Here is a 24118-nt window from a genome sequence, read left to right as displayed (position 1 = left end):
ATGGGAGAATGTTAGTATTGCTATCACAGAGACATGGTTGAGGGAGGGGCAGGACTGGCAGCTCAATATTCATGGGTATAGAATCTTCAGGCGAGGCAGAGGGGGGAGGAGGTGTCACAATAGTCATCAAGGAGTTAATTAGTGCAGTGAGGAGGAATGATACGTCAATCGAAGCCATATGGATGGAATTTACAAACAAAAAGGGGTCAATCACATTGCTGGGGGTGTGCTAGAGGCCCCCAAACAGTCAGGGAGAGATAGAAGAGCAGAGATGTTGGCAAATCTTAGGGAAGTGTAAAAACAATACGGTACTAATAGGTGATTTCAAATTCCCCAATAGACAATGTGTGAAAGGCTTAGAAGTGGCGGTATTCTGCAAGTGCATCCAGGAGAGCTTTTTGAGTTAGCACATAGATAGTCCTAAAAGAGAGGGGGAGTTGACCTAGTTTTAGGAGATGAAGCTGGGTAGGTGGTGGAGGTGTCAACGCAGGGGAGCATTTTGATAACGGTGACCATAACTCAATAAGACTTTCAGATACTTATGGAAAAGGATAAAGGTAGACTGGAAGTAAAGGTCCTGGATTGAGGAGGGCTGATTGTAATAGAATAAGACAGGATCTGGCCAAATTAAGAAGTAACTTGTAGGAAGATCGACATAACAATCTTTATTAGTGTCAGAAGTTGGCTTACATTAACAATGCAATGAAGTTACTGTGTAAAGCCCCTAGTCGCTACACTCTGGTGTCTGTTTGGGTACAGTACACGAGGAAGAATTCAGAATGTCCACTTCACCTAACAGCACGTCTTTTGGGAGGAAACCGGAGCACCCAGAGGAAGCCCACGCAGATGTGGGGCGAACGTGCAGACCCGGCACAGACAGTGACCCAAGCCGGGAATCGAACCGGGGACCCTTTCGCTGTGAAGCAACCATGCCAACCACTGTGCTACCGTGCCACCCATGAGAGCAGTGGGAGTCATTCAAAAAGGAAATAGAGAGAGTACAAAGCCATCATGTTTCTGTAAAGGTAAAGGGTGGAACCAAAAGGTCTAGAGAACCCTGCTGCCGAGGAAAATACAGGATTGGGTCAGGAAAAGAGGGAAGCTTATGGCAGACTCGGGGTGCTCAAAACAGTGGATTCCCGAGAGGGGTATAGAAAGTGCGGGTGGGGGGGGGGTACTTAAAAAATAAATCAGGAGAGCGAAGAGGGGGTATGAAGAAACACTGGTGGGGAAAATCAAGGAGAATCCCAAGGTGTTTTATAAACATATTGAGGGTAATCAGGGAATGAGTAAGGGCCAAAGTGTCAATCTGTGTGTGGAGTTGAAAGATGTAGGTCAGGAAAAATGAGTATTTTGCATCTGTGTTCACTATGGAAAACGACAATGTAGGGATAGAAGGGAGGGGGGAACTGATGGAACCATCAATTCACGAGACACGTGCTTTCAGATATGAACAGTGGTTTTAATCTACTTACTTCAGAGCCAGCCTGTTACCCGTTGAACTCTCAATGAACTCAGGCTGGCTCTGGACACGGTTATTTATACAGCAGTCTAGGGGGAGGAGTCGTGGGCGGAGCCAAAGGTGGAGCCCTGTATAAACTCCTGAGCATTCCCAGAACTACTTCCCCTAGTGGTCGGATAACGCTACTGCGCTTACAATAGTATTGATAAATACAGTGTGAATTACTCAGTGACATTCACCACAGGAACTGTGATATAATTGAACAGATTAGCGTTGAGAGGGAGGAGGTGTTAATGGTTTTAATGGGATTCAAAGTGGATAAATCCCCAGGTCCAGATAGATGTATCCCAGGCTGCTGTGTGAGGCAAGGGAGGAGATTGCAGGGGCTCTGATGCTAATTTTCAAATCCTCTCTGGCCACAGGTGTGGTGCCAAAGGACTGGAGGACGGCTAACGTGGTGCCATTATTCAAGGAGGGAAGTAGGGAGGAATCGCGTAATTACAGGCCAGTGAGTCTCACATCAATGGTAGGGAAAATATTGAAAAACATCAATGGCAGGGAAAATATTGAAAAAAATTCTTGAGGGATAGAATTAATCTCATTTGGAGAGCCAAGGATTAATCAAGAATAGTCAGCCTGGCTTTATCATGTCTAACTAAAATTGATTGAATTTTTCAAGGAGGTGACAGTGAGTATAGATAAGGGCAATGCCATTGATGTAGTCTGCGTGGACTTCAGTAAGGCTTTTGACAAGGTCTCACATGGGAGACTGATCAGGAAGTTAAGAGCCTATGGGATCCAGGGCACTATGGCAAATCGGATCCATAATTGGCTTCGTGGCAGAGGGTGTTGATCGAAGGTTGTTTTTATGAGTGGGAAGCTTGTGTCCAGTGGTGTATTGCAGGGATTGCTACTGGGTCCATTTGCTGTTTGTTGTGTACATTAATGATCTGGTCAGGAATGTGGGTGGTATGATCAGTGTTTGCAAATGAAACAAAAATTGGTGGTGTAAATAACAAGGAGGAAAGCCTTAGATTACAGGATGATATAGGCTGGCAGGTCAGATGGGCAGAACAGTGGCAAATGGAATTTAACCCTGAAAAGTGTGAGGTAATGTATTTTGGGAGAACTAACAAGACAAGGAAATACACGATGATTGAAGTATACAAAATTATGCAGGGCATCGGTAGGGCAGATCGGAAGAATGTTTTCCCCTTAGTTGAGGGATCAATGACCAGTGGTCACAGGATTAAGGTAATGGGTAGGAGATTTAGTGGTGTTTTGAGGATAATCTTTTCACCCAGAGGATTGTGGGAATCTGGAACTTACTGCCTAAAAGATTGACAGAGGCGGGAACTCTCCCAACATTTAAGAAACGTTGAGATAAGCACTTGAAATGCCGTAGCATGCAAGGCTACCAACCAAGTGCTGGGAAATGGGATTAGGATAAATAAATTCAGGGTGGCACAGTGGTTAGCACTGCTGCCTACGGCGCTGAGGACCAGGGTTCAGGATGGCCAGCACAGATACTATGGGCCGAAGGGCCTCTATCTGTGCTGTAAAATCTGATGACTTCGCTGGTCCCGCTCTCCAGTCCTTTAGCTCTGCAAATGTTTTCCCATCAAATAATAACTCGGTTCCCTTTTGAAAGCCCCAATTGACTCTTCCTTGACCACACACTAGGGCAATGCACTCCAGATCTTAAAGCTGAATTAAAAAGCTTTTCTTCATGTCACCGTTGGTTTTAGTTTACCATTCACCTTTAATCTGTGTCCTCTGGTTGCCGATCCTTTCACCAATGGGGACATTCTTTCACCGCCTGCTCTGTCCAGATTTGTCATGATTTTGAATGCCTCGACCAAATCGCCTATCAACCAGCCCCAACTGCCCCAATCTATCTGCGCAGCTGAAGTTACCCATCCCTTGGACCTTCATGGTGTATGTGCAGCATGATAGCACAGTGGTTAGCACTATGGCTTCACAGCGCCAGGGTCCCAGGTTCGCTGTCTGTACGGAGCCTGCCCGTTCTCCCTGTGTCTGCGTGGGCTTCCTCTGGTTGCTCTGATTTCCTCCCACAAGTCTCAAAAGACGTGCTTGTTAGGTGAATTGGACATTCTGAATTCTCCCTCCATGTACCTGAACAGGCGGTGTAGTGTGACGACTAGGGGCTTTTCACAGTTACTTCATTGTAGTGTTAATGTCTACCTATTTGTGACACTAATAAAGATTATTATTATTATCAAATCTTCTTCCACCCTTTCCAAAGGCTTCACATACTTGCCCCACGTATGGTGTTCAGAAATGCACACAGCATGTGAGAAAAAGCTTTTTCACACACACAGTGGCTGGGGTCTGGAATGCACTGCTTGGAAGTGTGGTGGAGACGGATTCAATCGAGACATTCAGGAGGAATTAAGATGGGTATTGGATGATTACTGTGTGCTGCGGGAAAAGGCAGGAGAATGGTACTGAGTCGTCATAGAACATAGAACAGTACAGCACAGAACAGGCCCTTCGGCCCTCGCTGTAGTGCCGAGCAATGATCACCCTACTCAAACCCACGTATCCACCCTATACCCGTAACCTAACAACCCCATACTTTCATAACTATTCATCACTGTTCTCTGTTTCTTATCACTCAAAAAAATTCATATCCATGTTCCCACTGTCCCTTTTATTCCCGAGATTTTAACTTCACTGGCAGGTCTGTGATATGTCATCTTAACAAATGCCTTTTGGAAGTCCAGGTACACCACATCCAACACGTTAACTCCATCAGTCATCCCTGTCGCCTCAAAAGGAACTCCAGCTAATTAAACATCACTTCCCTTAAAAAATGTCTGTTACTCTTCCTTAATTGATGAACATCTACCCGAGTGACTGTAAATTTTGTCTTGGATTATCGCTTCTCAAAGCTTTCTCGCCACTCAGGTTAAACTGACTGGCAGGTAGTTGCTGAGTCTATCCTTGCCCTTTTTCTGAATAAGGTTATCACATTTGCAATTGTCCAGAGCAATCTGGCTCCACCGTTTTTGGGGGGGGTTTAAGATTACGACCAGCGTCTCAGCAATTTCCACTCTCACTTTCCCCAGAGTCCTTGGATGCATCTGATCCAGTGAGTCTAATATTTCCTTTTTTAGTCCATTAAATGTCTCCGCTACCTAATTTCTCACTAATACTTTGGCAGCATCTTCCTTCAGCACAGGCAAATGCAAAATAGTCCTTGTGCCTCACTGCATATACCCCCCCCCCCCCCCCCCCCCCCCCCCCCCCGCCTTGCTGGTCCATAATTGGCCCCATCGTTCTTTTTACTCTTTAGATGCCTACAGAAGCCTTATGATGACCTTTTTATGTTGGTCTCTTCTTTGACTCGTCTTTGCTCTTTATTCTTTCTCTCTGAACTTTCTGCAATCGGTCTGGTTATTACTTTGTGTTTCATCTCACTCTCTGTGGTTTTCAACAATGATCTTTGACCTTACCCAAACTGTTTCCGCTTTAAAGCCAGCCCATTGCTACTGTGCCAGTTCGTCTTTGATTTGTGGTTACCTGGGCCAGATGCATTCACACCCAACCAAAGTTTGCCCTTTTAATTATTCTTACCCTAATTTGCACCTCATCCTTTTCCATACCGAACTTAAAATTTATAATGCTACGATTTCCATCTGTTAAATGGTCCCCTATTGATTTTGGATCCACTTGCCACAACATGCTGCTCATATATGGTCTGGTGGTAGAGGTCCCAAGGTCCTGTCTAAAAAAACCTTTGAACAGCCTTGGTGCCATGGGCAGTCGGTGGCGCAGTGGTTAGCACTGCTGCCTCACAGCGCTGAGGGCCCGGGTTCGATCCCGGCCCCGAGTCACTGTCCTTGTGGAGTTTGCACATTCTTCCCATGTCTGCGTGGGTCTCAGGCAGCACGGTGGTGCAGTGGTTAGCACTGCTGCCTCATGGCGCCGAGGTCACAGGTTCGATCCCAACTCTGGTTCAGTATCCGTGTGGAGTTTGACCATTCTCTCCGTGTTTGCGTGGGTTTCACCCCCACAACCCAAAGGTGTACAGGGTAAGTGGATTGGCCATGCTAAATTGCCCCTTAATTGGAAAAAAATGAATTGGGTACTCTAAGTTAAGAACAGTTTTGGTGCCACAATACTTAATGGATGTTGTTCTCACTGTGTTTCTTCATTTTATTGGATGTTTAGCAATTCCTATGATGTCATTCTGCATTAGTGCTGGGATCAACTCCCAGGTGACTGTAATGGTTAAGGTTTGCCTCTTGGCAATCTGCTTATGAAGACGCCTTGTTTAAAATGCATCATATTTCTTCATACAGAGTCCGACAACAGTTTTGTGCGATACTGAGCCTACATTTAATTCAGTATTTAAATTAGACACAGCATAAATGACCAGTTATGATTTATTATTTACTATTTGGAATGTGAGGAGAACATGTTTCGTGCAGCAAGTGGTAAAGGCCCGAAACCCACTGCCAATGAGGGTGGGATGCGGAGATGATCAATAATTTCACAGAGAAATCGGATGGGTGCTTGTGGTTCTCACCACTGTTGTATTGTATATACTGCATACGAGGGTATTATGGTAAGGCCCCTGTACTACAGGTACGGGGAGAGATCCCTGCCTGCTGGCTCCGCCCAGTAGGCGGAGTATAAATATGTGGGTTCTCCGAGCTGCAGCCATTTCGGCAGCAGCTGCGGGAGGCTTCACATCTCTGCGTAATAAAGCCTCGATTACTCTCTACTCTTGTCTCGTTGTAATTGATAGTGCATCAATTTATTACGCAGAGATTTTACAACGATGGATCTCTGCATCAAGCCTGAACACCTGCAGCTGCACCCTCAAGCAGACAACACCAAGTCGGCCTTCGCACATTGGCTAGCTTGCTTTGAAGCCTACATCGGATCTGCGACTGAACCACCCTCAGAGGCACAGAAGCTCCAGATCCTCTACACGCAGCTGAGCTCCGATATCTTTCCCCTCGTCCGGGACGCGCCGACCTATGCTGAGGCCATGGCGTTACTGAAGGAGAACTACGCTCAGCAGACTAACAAAATCTACACCAGGAACATCCTGTCCACACTGCATCAACACCCCGGTGAGTCTGTGGAAGATTTCTGGCGCGCCCTGCAACTCCAAGTGAGAGACTGTGATTGCCAGGCCGTTTCGGCCGCTGAACGTTCTGACCTGCTACTTAGAGACGCGTTCGTTACGGGCATAGGGTTGGCCTACATCCGCCAATGCCTCTTAGAAGGGGCTACCCTCGACCTCGCAGCGACCAAGAAACTAGCGCTCTCGCTCACAGTCGCCTCACGCAATATACAGGCGTATGCCCCCGACCGCACGGCCCGCCCCTCCTGCGCATCGTAGACCCCTTCAGCGAACACCTCATCAGCGACCTCGCCCAGCCAACCCCAGGCCTGCGCCGCACGGCAGCCAACCAACCCTGGTGGACCCAAGTGCTACTTCTGCGGACAGTCAAAACACCCCCGGCAGCGCTGCCCGGCACGGAGCGTGCTCTGCAAAGCCTGTGGGAAGAAAGGACATTTCGCTGCTGTGTGCCAGGCCCGCTCGATCGCCGCTATTGTCCATGCACCCGCCACGTGCGACCCCTGGGCGCCGCCATCTTGCCCGCATCACAACACGTGCGGCCCGTGGGCACCGCCATCTTGCCTGCCTCAGGACCCCTGCTCGTCGGGCACCTCATCGAGTCGCTCATCGCCTGCAACCGCCGCCAACCAGCCACGCCTGGCCTCCATCACGATCGACCAGTCCCAACCACACAACCTCGCGACCGCATCGACGACAGTGAAGGTCGACGGGCACAAGATATCCTGCCTCTGGACTCCGGGAGCACTGAGAGCTTCATTCACCCCGATACGGTAAGGTGCTGCTCCCTCACGGTACACCCCATCAACCAGAGAATCTCCCTGGCCTCCAGATCCCACTCCGGGGGTACTGCATCGCCACCCTCACCTTCCAGGGCGTGGAGTTCAGCGGCTTCCGGCTCTACATCCTCCCCAACTCTGCGCTGCCCTGCTACTCGGCCTGGACTTCCAGTGCAACCTCCAGAGCCGAACCCTGAAATTCGGCAGGCCCCACCACCCCTTACTGTCTGCGGTGTCATGACCCTGAAGGTCGACCCACCTTCCCTGTTTGCAAACCTAACCCCGGATTGCAAACCCGTCGCCACCAGGAGCAGGCGGTACAATACCCCAGGACAGGACCTTCATCAGGTCACGAGGTCCAGCGGCTGCTACGGGAAGGAATTATCGAGGCCAGCAACAGCCCCTGGAGAGCCCAAGTGGTAGTGGTGAAAACGGGGGAGAAAAACAGGATGGTCGTTGACTACAGTCAGACCATCAATCGGTACACGCAGCTCGACGCGCACCCCCTCCCACACATATCTGATATGGTCAATCAGATTGCACAGTACCGGGTCTTCTCGACAGTGGACCTGAAATCTGCCTACCGCCAGCTCCCCAATCGGAAGGCGGACCGCCAGTGCACCGCGTTTGAAGTGGACGGCCGCCTTTACCACTTCCTTAGGGTTCCCTTCGGCATCACTAACGGAGTCTCGGTCTTACAACGGGAGATGGACCGAATGGTTGACCGGTACGGACTGCGCGTCACTTTCCCGTACCTGGATGACATCACCATCTGCGGCCACGACCAGCAGGACCACGACGCTAACCTTTCCAAATTCTTCCACACCGCCAAACTCCTCAACCTAACATCAACAAGGAGAAGTGCATGTTCAGCACGAACCGATTAGCCATCCTTGGCTATGTGGTTCAGAACAGAGTTCTAGGGCCTGACCCCGAACGCATGCGCCCCCTCATGGAACTCCCATTCCCCACTGCCCCAAGGCCCTCAAACGATGTGTGGGGTTCTTCTCGTACTACTCCAAGTGGATCCCTAACTATGCGGACAAGGCCCGTCCACTCATCTACTCCACCTTTTTTCCCACTGACGGCCGAGGCTCACCAGGCCTTCAACCTTATCAAGGCCGACATCCAAGTCGAGAGCGATGCATCAGGCGTCGCTCTGGCCGCCACCCTCAACCAGGCAGGCAGGCCCGAGGCATTCTTTTCCCGCACCCTCCATGCCTCCGAAATCCGGCACTCCTCTGTCGAAAAGGAGGCCCAAGCTATCGTTGAAGCTGTGCGGCATTGGAGGCATTACCTGGCCGGCAGGAGATTCACTCTCCTCACTGACCAACGGTTGTTTGCCTTCATGTTTAACAACACAGAGCGGGGTAAGATCAAAAATGATAAGACCTTGAGGTGGAGGATTGAGCTCTCCACCTACAATTATGAGATTTTGTATCGCCCTGATAAGCTCAATGAGCCCCCCGATGCCCTATCCCGAGGTACATGTGCCAGCGCACAAGTGGACCGACTCCGGACCCTGCACGACAATCTCTGTCACCCAGGGGTCACCCGCTTTTATCATTTCATAAAGGCCCGCAACCTGCCCTACTCCATTCAGGAAGTCAGGCCTATCACCAGAGACAGCCAGGTCTGCGTGGAGTGTAAACCGCACTTGTACCGGCCAGACCGCGTGTGCCTGGTGAAGGCCTCCCGCCCCTTTGAATGCCTCAGCGTGGACTTCAAAGGCCCCTCCCCTCCACCGACCGCAACACGTACTTTCTTAACGTGGTTGATGAATAGTCCAGATTCCCCATCGCCATCCCATGCTCTGATATGACATCTGCCACCGTCATCAAAGCGCTCAACACCATCTTCGCTCTGTTCGGCTTCCCCGCCTACGTCCACAGCGGCCGGGGATCCTCATTTATGAGCGATGAGCTGCGCCAGTACCCGCTCAACAGGGGCAGTGCCTCGAGCAGGACGACCAGCTACAACCCCTGGGGAAACGGGCAGGTGGAGCGGGAGAATGGGAATGGAAGGCCGTCCAGCTGGCCCTACGGTCCAGAGATCTCCTGGCTTCCCACTGGCAGGAGGTCCTCCCCGATGCCCTTCACTCCATTCGGTCGCTCCTGTGCACTGCGACTAATGAAACTCCCCATGAACGTCTCTTGGCCTTCCCCAGGAAGTCCACCACCGAAGTTTCGCTCCCAACATGGCAGGCAGCTCCAGGACCCGTTCTCATCCGCAAGCACGTGCGGCTCCACAAGGCAAATCCATTAGTTGAGAGGGTACAGCTACTCCACGCAAACCCGCAGTACGCCTATGTAGCGTACCCCGACAGCTGCCAAGACACAGTCACCCTCAGGGACCTGGCGGCAGCTGGGTCACCCCCCCCCCCCACCTGCTGCCCCGGCGCCACCCTCCCTCCCCCCCAGCGCACCCCACCACAGCCCCCACACCAGGTCGATCCGTCCTCCCCTTGGTCCCACCCGGGGATGAAGATGAGGTCAACACGCTCCCGGAGTCACCGACGACCGAACCGACGCCTGAATCACCACCAGAACTGTAGCGCTCGCAATGGCAGATCAAGGCGCCCGATCGTCTAAATTTGGAAACTCTTTCTAAAATTTTAAACAACCTGTACGTAAATGGTTTTCCACCACCCCCACTGGACTCTTTTTTTTTTAAACAGGGGGTGAATGTGGTAGTCACCACTGTTGTATATACTGCATATGGGGGTATTACGATAAGGCTCCTGTACTACAGGTACGGGGGTAGATCCCTGCCTGCTGGCTCCGCCCAGTAGGCGGAGTATAAATGTGTGTGCTCACCGAACTGCAGCCATTTCAGCAGCAGCTGCGGGAGGCTCCACATCTCTGCGTAACAAAGCCTCGATTAGTCTCTACTCTCGTCTCATCGTAATTGATAGTGCATCAGTGCTTGTGGGAAATAAATGTACACAATTATGGAGGTGGACTGGGGGAATGGGACTGACTGGATTGCTCATTGGACAGCATGGACTTGATGGGCTGCATGGCCTCCTTCTGTGCCGTTGTGACTAATAAGGTACAGCGAGCCACTGAACTGCGTGTGGAACCAGGAAAATCCCGGGTTCAAGCGGTGCTCTGTGCTGTTTCAGCCACTCTCAGCAAGGGTAGTGTTGGGTTGAGGTGCAACCTGGTTATAGTGGCTATGCTACTGAACTAGTACTCCAGAGATGTTCAAATCCAACCACAACAGCAGGGAAAGTTTAATTTAATTAATTGATTATATTCAGGATACAGTAGATAACTTCACATTTATGCATTTGCCTGCATGTATTGGCCCACTCACTCAACTTGTCCACATCACCTTGAAACCTCTAAATGTCCTCCTCAGCACTCACATTATCACCAAGATCTTTGTTGTCAGAAAACTTAGAAAAATACTTTTGGTTCCCTCATTCAAATCATTGATGGAGATTGTGAATACCTGGGGCCCAAGCTCTGATACCTGCCGGACCCCACTAGTCACTGCCTGCCACTTGAAAAAGACCAATTTATTCCTAGTCCGTTTCCTGTTTGCTAATCAATTCTTAATCCATGCCAACATATTACCCCCAATCCCATGCGCTTTAAGTTTGGACGCTAACCTGTAATGCGGGACTTTGCTTTCTGAAAGACATCACAAACGTGGGTGACCACAAGTTTGGTGAAAAGGTAGGTTTTAAGGAACAAAATCAGAAAATACTGGACAATCTCAGCAGGTCTGACAGAATCTGTGGAGAGAGAAGGGAGCGAACGTTTCGAGTCTGAATGGCTTTGTCAAAGCTGGTTTTAAGGAAGGTTGTAAGGGAGAGGGAATTCCAGAGGATGAGGCCTAGCTGGCTGGAAACAAACCAACAATGTCCAAGCAAAGGAGGGAGGATGCGGTGGTGGGATAGGGGATGGCGGTGGGATCGGGGATGGCGGCTGGGGGGGTGGGGGGTGGATACACAAATGACTAGAGCCAGACTGTCTTTGTAACTCCCAGTGCACTTTCCTCAATACTAGGGAAACCAAACACCGATTGGGTGACCGCTTTTCAAGACACCTTTGTCCAGTCTGGGACTTTGAACCCTGACCTTCCAGTCCCCTGTCATTTTAATTTTCTGACCTCTCTGTCCCTGACCTCCTACACTGCTCCAATGAAACTTAATGAAAATTATGAGGAACAGTAGCTCATCTATCAGCTCAACACTTCACAGCCTTCTGAGCTCAGCACTGACTGAGTTAACCAATTTCAGATCTGAATCTCCACCGCCATTTTTTAAATTACAGCATCAGTCAATGGTTCTATTTACACCTCTCCCCTCCCCCCCACCACCACCACCTTTTGTCCATTTTGTTTTGCCTTGAACCATCATCCCTGTTGTCATTGAATCTCTCCTACCTTGCAATCTGTCACCCATTGTACCTTTTAGTCCTTTCCACTCCACCCATTCTCAGTCTCTGTCCTCCCTCATTTAGCTCACTAAATGTTTCCAGTTTTGATAAAATGACACAACTTGACACCTTAACTCTCCACAGGTACCGCCATTCCTATTTGAGTGTTTTCAACATTTTCAATTTTAATTTCAGATTTTCAGCATTTGTACTATTTTTGCATTTGTGAAGAAAAGAATGGGCTTTGGGATGTCCTGAGTTGGATGTTCTGTCTGTCCAGCCAAAAGGGCCAAAGTGGTCATTCTCAGCCCTGTACAGTGTTGTTTCACAAGGTGCTATATAAATGCAACTTTTCTATTTCCCTTCACCAGGAAGGAGAGTTCAGTTTAAATTCTGCGTTTGACAAAATCTCTACCTCTACTTTCCTCAGACTTGCAGACCATGGCTACTCATGAGAATTCCACTGAGATCGATGAAGGCCTCTATTCCAGGCAATTGTAAGTATACTCGGAGTAAAGCAAACTCCTCTGGTTAAAAGAAACACGCTGGCAGAATGGAAACTAAATAGAGGTGAGGAACATAACAGTCAATTGGACAAACAAGACTGATCTCTGTTATGAAGATATATTGGAGAAGTCAGGCTGTTTACCGTGGAGAAAAGAAGGTGGACGGAGATTTGATAGAGGAATTCAAAATCATGAGGGGTCTGGACAGAGTAGATGGGAAGAAATTGTTCCCACTTTGATGTGACCATCAATTCACGAGACACGTGCTTTAGGATGTGAACAGTGGTTTTAATCAACTTACAACAGAGCCAGTCTGTGACACGATGAACTCCAGATGAACTGGTGGCTGGCTCTTCGGCATCATCCTTTATACGTCAGTCTAGGGGGAGGAGCCGTAGAGGGAGCCAAGGGTGGAGCCCAAGTACAAACTCCTGTACATTCCCAGTGCAACTCCCCCTAGTGGTAGGGCAACGCAACTGCTCGTATGTCGAGCTTACAGTGACATGGTATAATATATATTACAGTGTGAATTACATTCACCACGCACTTGTAAAAGGATTTGGAATGAGAGCGCACAGATTTAAAGTAATTGGCAAAAGGAGAAAGAACCATAGTAGAACCATGGGCAGCACGGTAGCACAGTGGTTAGCACTATGAGTTCACAGCGCCAGGGTCCCAGGTTCGATTCCCAGCTTGGGTCACTGTCTGTGCGGAGTCTGCACGTTCTCGCTGTGTGTGCGTGGGTTCCTCCAGGTGCTCCGGTTTCCTCCCACAAGTCCCGAAGGACGTGCTGTTAGGTGAATTGGACATTCTGAATTCTCCCTCAGTGTACCCGAACAGGCGCCGGAATGTGACGACTAGGGGCTTTTCACAGTAACTTCATTGCAGTGCTAATGTAAGCCTACTTGTGGCAATAAAGATTATTATTAATCTGCAAATGGAGAAAGAACCATTTTGAGGAAAAACCTGGGCAGCACGGTGGCGCTGTGGTTCGCACAGCTGCCTCACGGCGCCGAGGTCCCAGGTTCTGGCTCTGGGTCACTGTCTGTGTGGAGTTTGCACATTCTCCCCGTGTTTGCATGGATTTTTCCCCCACAGCCCAAAGATTATGCAGGGTAGGTGGATTGGTCACACTAAAATTGCGCCTTAAATGGAAAAATGAATTGGGTACTCTAAATTTATTTGACAAAAAATGGAAAAACCTATTCGCTCAGCGAGCGGTTCAGATCCGGAATACACTGACTGGACTGTGGTGGAGGCAGGTTCAATTGAGGTATTCAAATAGGAATTAGACTGATACTTGTAAAGGAAGAATGTGATCTGTTAGATTTGTCCCTTATAACTATTGGAAGTTTCCAATGGATTCCAGTGAGGACCGGTGGTTTATAGTCACTTAATACGTTGTTACTTTGCTGAAAAAAGGGACGTGTGACCAAATAAACTGTTGTTCCCCCATTACTGTTGGCGGTTTCTTGTGAGCTGCCGTGATGACTGTCAGACCTTGGACGCATGTCTCTTTAATTTTCCAGCAATACTCAACTTCTGTAACCAAACAATGCTAATTTGTTACTTCCTTTATTAATTGTGTTCCCTGAATTTTCATGAGAATATTGTGTTTTCATTCAGCAACAGAAATTAAAGAATGTTTTTTTAAAAAAAAATTAGAGTATCCAATTAATTTGTTCCAATTAAGGGGCAATTTAACATGACCAATCCACATAAACTGCACATTTGGGTTGTGGGGATAAGACCCACGCAGACATGGGGAGAACGTGCAAACTCCACCCCGGACAGTGACCTAGGGCCGGGTTCGAACCCGGGTCCCCAGCGCTGTGATGCAGCAGTGCTAACCACTGCGCCACCCCCAAAATCAAAGAGTGTTGAGGAGAAACTTCTTCATTCAAAAAGAGTCATGAGGCAACCCACGACCACAAGAAGTTGTTGAGACCAATAGTATAGACCTATTTTCAGTACTAGGGAGAGCGCGACAGGAAACTCCCACTCCAATGAGGCGGCACATTAGTGAAGTCATTTGAAGGTTAGGGTATTGGAGAGCACACCAATGGAGCTTGTTCCGTGGGAATGAAGCCCGGGAGGTGGGTAGCATTGGTTGCAGGGCAGAAACAAAATAGATGATGAAGTTGGAGTGTAAGATACAGAAGCTACAGAATGTACTTCCGCCGGGATGAGTGGCTCTCTGGCCATGACCAGACGTGACCTGAAGTTGCAAAACCTGTCGGAGAAGTAGACCAGTCACTAGTTGAGCAGAGAACAACAACGGAGGGGGCAGGAATGTCAGCTTATCAGCCACTCCAAAATTTACCCAACACAGCACCAGCTGAAACTTGTGGTGTCGAAATCTGACCTTACAGTCCAGAGATGTCCAGGAATTTTGATGCCTAATTCTGAGAAACATCAGGAACTGGCTGAGGAAGACCGAGAACAGGCCGGTCGGGGGATGTACACTGGGAGTTTAAACCAGCAGTTAACTGCTACTTTGGGCTGAACTGTACCCATTGTGGTCAACCACTGTTACACCTGTATTAGAGGTGTACTACAGGTTTGCCAGTAGCCCCTACCTGCTGGCTCCGCCCAATAGGAGGAGCGTGTCCTCTATTCAGCAGCCATTTTGCCAGCTGCTGTGGGCGGCCACACATCTTACTGCAATAACGCCACAGTTGAATCCAAATTAGTCTTTGTACAATTGACCGTGCATCACCCATTATTATAGCAAGGGAATGTAAAGAGTGGAAGGGAGAAGATTGAAAGTAAAGAAAGACCTGCGTTTATACGGCACCTCTCATGAACACCAGACATTTCAAAGTTCTTCACACCCAATGCAGTAATTTTTGAAATGTAGAAACTCAGCAGCCAATTGACCCATAGCAAACTGCAACAATGTGATAATGATGAGATGATTTTTTTTTGTGGTGTTGATAGGGGGGTTAAATATTGCCCCCTGATGTGTTGGGTAGGCTGGGTCGATGTGGACTGCACTTGATGCAGTGTAGCGAGAGACAGACTTCCAACACTTGATGAGATGCAACGTGATTTTATTTAACATCTAAACTATAATACATGTTCAACTGTGGGTTGACACTATGCTGACTTGAATGGAGACTTGACACTAGCCTGACCAGACGTACTAGCCACTGCATGGTGTTTGCACCGGCTAATGCTCACGAGCTCTGACTGTCTCAGAGGCTGGATCCCGAGAGAGCGGGAAAATTGGTGCCCTCTGGCTTTATAGTGGCCGTGTCCTGTCTGGTGATTGGCTGCTGTGTTCTGTGTGCTCACTGATCATCCTGTGTGTCAATCACTGCCTGTCTGCACTCCATTATATACATGGATGTATATTATGACACCCCCCTCCCCCTGGACTTAGTCCCAGGCAGACGATTGCAGTACTGCTTCGGGCCACTGCAGCGCTGTGCCTGGCCGTGTTTGAACGGCAGCTTTCGAGGTTGGACTTCCTTCCAAGGGGTGGATGCCAATCCTGCCCACTACCGATAATGAGCGTTAAATGGTAATGGGAGCTTAAGAGTCGGCGGCTCTGTGTCTCGGGCACTCGCCATCCGTAAAACTCTACCCTATGTGCTGTTTAACATCGGAAGTGAATTGATTGAACGCGTACTTAACATTTAGAATAGAATCCCTACAGTGCAGGAGGAGGCCATTCAGCCCATCGAGTCTGCACCAACCTTTCGAAAGAGCACCCTACCTAGTTCCAATCTCCCACCCTATCCCCGTAACTCCACCCAATCTTTGGAAACTTGGGAGCAATTTATCAAGACCAATCCACCTAACCTGCACATTTTTGGACTGCGGGAGGAAACCGGAGCACCCGGAGGAAACCCACGCAGACACGGGGAGAAAGTGCAGACTCCGCACAGACAGTCACCCGAGGCCAGGATTGAACCCGGGTCCCTGGAACTGTGAGGCAGCAGTGCTAACCACTGTTCTTTGTCAACAGAGTGATAAAAGTCAGAAATTCTGGTCTACAGACGAACAAAGTGCTGCTTTTTATTCTTTTTCCTACCTCCAGTAGCTGTTGAGTGTTTGTTAATGCTCCTTTGTCCCCAAGTTGGGATCCCGTAACTTCAATTGATCCGCCGTACAAATTTAATAATTAGTTAATTCATCAAAGAAGTGAATGAGGATAGACGGATAGATAGGCGGTGTGTTGTAACTGCAATGTGGGAGTTAGTGGGATATATTGGAGTGGAATTATTGGGCAAGGGATGCTGACCCAGCCAGCCACGCCCACATTGTGATTAGAGATTAACTTGGAGTGAGAGGGTGAGGATCCAGTTTCCGTGATCCATGTGGGAGACAACAACCTAGATAGAGGTAGGAAAGATGTTCTGCCGAGAGAGTTTGTGGAGCCCGGGATCAAAGTGAAAGTGCAGATCCTCAAAGATAACATCCCGAACCACACACCAATTAGCCCGAATAGCAGAAAATGCCAAAAAAGGAAAATCATGTAAATTGTAAGTAATAGCCATTTCAATCATCTGCTGTATAGTGTACAAATGTAAAATTCAATTAAAATATTCACAGAAAAAAAAGAATAGAGTCAAGCAGATTAGCGAATTAAACTCATGGTTCAAAGAGTGAAGAAAGGGTTCCAATTCACGAGGCAGTGGTACAATTACCACAGAACGAGAGTGTTTTTCTGTTTGGATGGTCTCCCTCCAGGAGAGGGACATGACGGATGTTGAGGTTAGGGATGGATGTTTAAATACTCTAGGTCAAGTCGGCATAAGGAAGGGGGAAGTTTTGGGTATTCTAAAAGGCATTGGGGACAAGTCCCCAGGTCCGGATGGGATCTATCCCAGGTTACTGAGGGAAGCGAGGGACGAAATAGCTGGGGCCTTAACAGATATCTTTGCAGCATCCTTGAGCATGGGTGAGGTCCCGGAGGACTGGAGAATTGCTAATGTTGTCCCTTTGTTTAAGAAGGGTAGCAGGGATAATCCAGGGAATTATAGAACTGTGAGCGCGCGACCTGTGACCTGTGAGTTATCCTCGTCGCTTGTATAGTAGGCCACAAATGAGTCCGAACCGAGATGGCCAAAAGAAAACTTGGTTGATTGCAAAGCAATTGTATTTATAATCCGATTCTAGCTGAGTCTGCTCTGTCGGTTCCATACCTGGCCGACATTGTACAGATCTCAATCATGAATGTCCTCGGGCTCCCCACCCCCACAGCGGGGTAGCTCCTATTCGGCAAGATTCACGGGGGAGACTAATTGCTCCAACCCCGTAGGTCTCACGCAGGTTATAACGAGGTCAAAGATTCAGGTGAGACCCTTCATCTGTATGATGTATATTTTAAATATGCAGATGGGTAAAACCTGTGTGCACAATGATGTTGGGCCATCGGAATTTTCCAGGCACTTGCATGCTCTTTCTTTGACTCAAGTATTGTGAGAAAAACCCCAATTTTAAAATGGGTATTCAGTCAGTAATTCATTTGTTCTGGCAAGTGGAGAGTTAATTCCATTCTCCTGTCCTACTTTTAGTGCGTTTGCATTGATTACTGTTCCTAGCGGATGATCCCCAGTTGTACATTAGATGATCAAAAGAAATGTGGAATACATTAGAGCCTGCAAGCAGACCTGCGCTGACTAGAGATGGAATGGCGACGCTGCTCATCAATGTGTGAGGGTTAACTGCACACGCAATGCATAGAATAGCAGGACAGGACACCAACGGTAAATGTCCTGCTACATATGCGGTCTTTAGTCCTTTTGTCAAATGGTTCCATTGTGAATACATGAATCCCACCGCAGTTTGAGATGAGCATCGGCCATGTCTCTTTGAGTTGGGAGAAGGTGGTGGCTTTAGGTTCCGCACCAGAGCCCTGAGCACATAACGTAGGCACTTCACTCCAGTTCTAAGGGAGTGCTCATATGAGCACAAGAAATAGGCGCAGGAGCAGGCTACTCGCCCCATGAGCCTGCTCCGCAGCAAGATCACAGCCGATCTAATTGCAGCTTCAACGCCACTTTCCTGTCCACGCCCTCCTAAACTCTTGGCTGTCCATCAAAAATTTGTCGAACTATGCCTTCAATACATTCGATGATTGCGCCTCCACAACGGCCTGCGGGAGAGAATTGAGTCAATAAACCGCGGCCCTGTGCTCTCTAACCATCCAACGGAGCGATTCCACAATTAGGGGCTGGTTTAGCAGAGTGGGCTAAATTGCTGGCTGGTAATGCAGAACAATGGCAGCAGTTGGGTTCGATTCCCGTACCAGCCTCCCCGAACAGGTGCCGGAATGTGGCGACTAGGGGCTTTTCACAGTAATTGTATTGAAGCCTACTCGTGACAGAAAGGCATTAGTGTTATAAATATTAGTATTAGTGGTAGTGGTGGTAGTGTTCTGGACAAAACTGCTGAAGCAGGTTATCTGGTCAATCCGCGATTAAATTCATAGCGCTCTTTTTCTTTCTGATATTGGAGAACACACTCTGCCTTGTCCGTTCATCTGGATTCCCATTAAAACAAATAGCTCTGTTTATTTTACCTTCCATGGCCAGGATTAATATGAATGCCATTTTATGTAGATATTAGGGGCAGGATTCTCTGCCCACCCCCCCACTTGAGGGGGGGGGAGAATCGCCCGGGGGGGAGGGGAATCACCGGGGGGGGGGGGAGAATTGACCGGGGGGGAGGGGAATCGCCGGGGGGGGGGGGGGGGGGAGGGGAATCACCGGGGGGGGGAGATTCGCCCCGGGGGGGGGGGGGGGGGGAGATTCGCCCGGGGGGGGAGATTCGCCCGGGGGGAATCACTGGGGGGGGGGGGGGGAATCGCCCGGGGGGAGGGGGGGAATCGCCGGGGCGGGGGGGGGGGGGCAGTGTGAATCCCACCCCGCCGCTCCGACGCCGGCTGTCGAATTCTCCGGCGCCGTTTTTTGGGCAGGGCGGGGATGGCGCTGCGCCGGTCGGGGGCCATTATCAGTGCCCCCCCCCCCCGGACGATTCTCTGGGCCCCCATGTGCCGAGCGGCCGCCCATTTTCAGCCAGTCCCAGGGGCGTGGATTAGACGAGGTACATACCGGCGGGACCTGGCTTTGAGGGGCTTGCAGAACCCTCAGGGGGCGTCGGGGCATTTGGCCCTGGCGGGGGGGGGGGGGGGGCGCCCGGCGCCCCATGGTGGCCTGGCCCACAATTGGGGCCCACCGATCGGGCGGGCCTGGGCCGTGGGGGCACTCTTTCCCTCCACGCTGGCCTCTGTAAGGCTCCGCGATGGCCGGCGCAGAGAAGAAACCCCTTGCGCATGGGCAGGAAACACGCTGGTGCTCCTGTGCATGCGCCAACTCGCGCCGGCCGGCGGAGGCCCTTTGGCGCCGGTTGGCGTGGCGCCAACCACTCCAGCGCCGGCCTAGCCCCTGGAAGTGCGGAGGATTCCACACCTTCCGGGCGGCCCGACGCTGAAGTGGTTCACGCCGCTCTTTGGCCCACCCCATCGATTGCGGGAGAATACCGCCCTAGAAATTCAGCAGTACGCTGGGTAAAATAATATCAATTCTGGTGAGTAAGTCAGACTGAGTAACCAGAAGCAAAGGAGTTTGAGGGAGTGAAGGTGAGACTAGAACGAAATGCATAGAATTGCAGAGATAAGTGCTTTTCTATCGAATTTAATTCCCATTGTGTGTGCATTGGCCAATTTTATATGTTAGCAAGTGGCTTGCATGGGGAATTCCTGAATTCCTCTGTGATTTTGTCATCCCAAGCAAGGTATAACTAGATTGTGTGACTGTGGCAATAGGTGAAACCTGTTATATCTGCTTTGAAAGTCTCAAGTTGATCACATTTAAACCATCAGAAATTCTACTTGGTGCAAATCATTGTGATGACAACAGCAGAAACCTTATGAAAAATGTAATTTTTCCATGCTTCCCTACTGAACTCTGTCGTAGTATCAGAGAATCATAGAATTTACAGTGCAGAAGGAGGCCATTCGGCCCATCAAGTCTGCACCGGCTCTTTGAAAGAGCACCCTATCCGAGCCCACACTTCCACCCTATCCCCATAACCCAGTAACCCCAACCAACACTAAGGACAATTTTGGACACTAACGGCAATCTACCTAACCCGCACATCTTTGGACTGTGGGAGGAAACCGGAGCACCCGGAGGAAACCCACGCAGACACGGGGAGAACGTGCAGACTCCACACAGACAGTGACCCAGCCGGGAATCGAACCTGGGACCCTGGCGCTGTGAAGCAGTTGTGCTAACCACCATGCTACCGTGCTGCCCATATCAACTGTAAAGTATTCATGCCAACTGTAAAATACTTTGGGACATTTTAGAGATTGTGAAAAGCTTTTTTTTAAATTCTTTCTTCTCTGAAATCACTCATTGTTTCCAAAGTTTTGTCAGTAACCAATTCAAATATTTGTAACGTTCAGACATCCAACAGGTGCTGTCCAGCGTAATACCAACTTAATAATAAACCCACCTCTTCTTTTAATTTCTCCTATTTTTCTTCTGGTTACCACAGCTCTCTCATATTCTTTCAATGTTTTTCCATTTCCTCACTGAGCTAATACCAATGAAAATAAGAGCAGAGAGAGAGACAATTTCACCCATTGCCCAAGAATTTCCTGTCAAAACAAGGGCCAACGGTATTCACTCATCCATTTCAGTCTGAGTATCCTTTCTAATGTCATGATAAATATTAATTATTACCAGTTAATAATCTTTATTGTCACAAGTAGGCTTATATTAACACTGCAATGAAGTTACTGTCAAAAGCCCATGTCATACTATACATCTATGTATATGATGGAGTGCAGACAGGCAGTGGTTGACACACAGGATGACCAGTGAACACACAGAACACAGCAGCCAATCACCAGACAGGACACGGCCACTATAAAGCCAGAGGGCGCTAGTTTTCCCGCTCTCTCTGGATCCAGCCTCTGAGACAGTCAGAGCTCGTGAGCAGCAACTAGAACAAACACCATGTGGTAGTAAAATAGTCTGGTCAGGTTAGCCTCAGGTCTCCAGTCAAATCAGCAACCCACAGTTAAAGCATGTCTTATAGTTAAGTGTTCAATAAAATCGAGTTGCATTTTTCAAGTGTTGGAAGCCTGTCTCTCTCACCACTGCAGTAAACGCAGTCCTCGCAGACCCAGCTTACCCAACACATCAGCCCATAGTCACCACACTCCGGCGCCTGTGCGGGTACACCGAGGAAGAATTCAGGACGTCCAAATTACCTAACAGGACGTCTTTCGGGACTTGTGGGAGGAAACCGGAGCACTCAAAGGAAACCCACGCAGACACAGGGAGAACGTGCAGTCTCCGCACTGACCGTGACCCAAGCCTGGAATCGAACCTGGAACCCTGGCGTTGTGAAGCAACAATGCTAACCACTGTGCTACCGTGTCGCCCTTAATCATTCTGGCACTAATCTGACTAGTTGGGAGATTGACTCTGTCACGTTTTAATTATTGCAATTTTTTTTTTTAAAAGTTTAATTTTTAAATGTAACTTTTTGTTCTTTCGATCTGTTTTCTCCTTTTCTTAAATCCTCTCTCTCTCTCTCTCTTAATTCTCTCTCGCTCAATTTCTTAAATCCTCTCTCTCTCTCTCTCTCACTTAATTCTCTCTCGCTCAATTTATTCCTTATTCATGACTTACCTTTAAGGAATATGACTAAACATGACCCCAGTCCAATACCAACGTGGCTGACTCTTAAGTTACCCTCAGAGAGGGCAGCACGGTGGCCTAGTGGTTAGCACAACCGCCTCACGGCGCTGAGGTCCCAGGTTCAATCCTGGCTCTGGGTCACTGTCTGTGTGGAGTTTGCACATTCTCCCCGTGTCTGCGTGGGTTTCGCCCCCACAACCCAAAAATGTGCAGAGTAGGTGGATTGTCCATGCTAAATTGCCCCTTAATTGGAAAAAATAATTGGGTAATCTAAATTTAAAAAAAAAGTTACCCTCAGAGCTAGGCTAGGATGCCAATGGTTTGTGCTACAAAACTAGTACACAGAACTGCAGCAGTTCCACAAGACGGCTCACCAATAACACAGTAAATGCTCATCTTGCCAGCAACACCCATTCCAAGAATGAATTTAAAGGGAAAAGGACATCTAAAGCTGCACTCTTAACTGTGGCCCAACCTTTGCACTGTCAAAATGTATTATTACCTCTTTGCTCTTGTACTCATTGGCCCTATTTTAGCATTCAGAAAGGCTAGTGTCCATGGCTTTATGTACCCCTACACCCACTTCAACAGAACTTGCGTCCACCAATTCTTTAGTATACCAAATCTCCATGGCCAATTTATTCTTGAAGGTACTACTCTCTGGAGGTATTTTTTTTTTGTTTTTTTTATAAATTTAGATTAGCCAATTATTTTTTCTAATTAAGGGGCAATTTAGCGTGGCCAATCCACCTACTCCGCACATTTTTTGGGTTGTGGGGGCGAAACCCACGCAGACACGGGGAGAATGTGCAAACACCACACGGACAGTGACCCAGAGCCGGGATCGAACCTGGGACCTCGGCGCCGTGAGGCAGCAGGGCTAACCACTAGGCCACCGTGCTGCCCCCTCTCTGGAGGTATTGACTGGTTTCCTTGTGAAGAGGTTGAGGAGTACAAGGCTTCCCCACACAACTGCACGTCATTCCTTTCCAGAGTATCAGTGGAGTAAGCAGTTTACAGTCTCTGCTCAGGAGGAGAACCTATAATGTCAAAATATGCACACACGTATATGATGGTGCATAGACAGACACTGACTGACACACAAAAAGACCAATCAACACACAGAACTCAGCAGACAGGACACGGCCACTATAAAGCCAGAGGGCACTAGTTTTCCCGCTCTCTCGGGATGCAGCCTCTGAGACAGCCAGAGCCCGTGATCAGCAACACGAACATCTACCATGTGCTAGCAGGATAGTCTGGTCAGGTTAGCCTCAGGTCTCCAGTCAACCTAACATAGTGTCAACCCATAGTGCAAGTATGTTTAACAGCTCGTAGAAGCACAACTCTATTTTATTTAACTATGAGTGTTGGTAGCCTGTCTCTCTCACTGCTCTGGTAAACGCAGTCCTCGCAGACCCAGCATACGCAACACATCATATAAGAAGACTTAAAGCCAATATGAGAATTAATGAGCCGTGTTGGTTTTGAACCTCTCCTGTAGATATGTGCTGGGCCATGAGGCCATGAAAAAGATGAAGAATTCAAACGTGTTGATCTCTGGGATGAAGGGGCTCGGTGTGGAGATCGCAAAAAACATCATCCTTGGAGGAGTGAAATCGGTCACGGTTCACGATGAAGGGAACGCTGAATGGAATGACCTCTCCTCTCAGGTACGGTGGCCATTTCCTCAAACCTGAATCATGCATCATCAAATGCTTCTTATGATCAATGAGCAGTCAGTAGCATAGTGGGGGGGGGCAGCACGGTAGCATAGTGGTCAGCACAGTTGCTTCACAGCTCGGGTCCCAGGTTCCATTCCCGGCTTGGGTCACTGTGCGGAGTCTGTACGTTCTCCCCATGTCTGCGTGGGTTTCCTCCGGGTGCTCCGGTTTCCTCCCGCAGTCCAAAGATGTGCGGATTAGGAGGATTTATCCTTAGTGCCCAAAAAGGTTAAGTGGGGTTACAGGGAGAGGGTCGAGGTGTGGGCTTGGGTTGGATGCTCTTTCCAAGGGCCGGTGCAGACTCGATGGGCCGAATGGCCTCCTTCAGCATTGTAAATTCTATGAACATAAAGGAATAAGAAGTCTTCCGTTGTTCTAGTATCCCGCCTCTGGCAATGAAACGTAGGGTGAGGGGTGCAAGGAAGAGAAGATGAGGGGGGGGAAAGAATGGTGTAACCTGTTGCTACAATGT

The 24118-nt window shown here is 48.9% G+C and overlaps 1 protein-coding gene across 1 annotated transcript in view; it reads left to right on the top strand.

Moving 5' to 3' along the window:
• LOC119973637 (ubiquitin-like modifier-activating enzyme 1 Y) overlaps positions 1 to 24118 on the top strand; it is a 354147-nt gene that overhangs the window by 3157 nt on the left and 326872 nt on the right. The window contains exons 2-3 of the mRNA XM_038812018.1: positions 12179 to 12245; positions 23427 to 23595. Of these exons, the coding sequence (XP_038667946.1) occupies positions 12179 to 12245; positions 23427 to 23595 (236 nt within the window). The remainder of the gene's footprint in view (positions 1 to 12178; positions 12246 to 23426; positions 23596 to 24118) is intronic.

This window comes from Scyliorhinus canicula, chromosome 11, assembly GCF_902713615.1.
Source record: "Scyliorhinus canicula chromosome 11, sScyCan1.1, whole genome shotgun sequence".
Taxonomy (NCBI): domain Eukaryota; kingdom Metazoa; phylum Chordata; class Chondrichthyes; order Carcharhiniformes; family Scyliorhinidae; genus Scyliorhinus; species Scyliorhinus canicula.
Note: the sequence above shows the minus strand (reverse complement) of the source record. Positions and strands in the feature narration are given on the sequence as shown.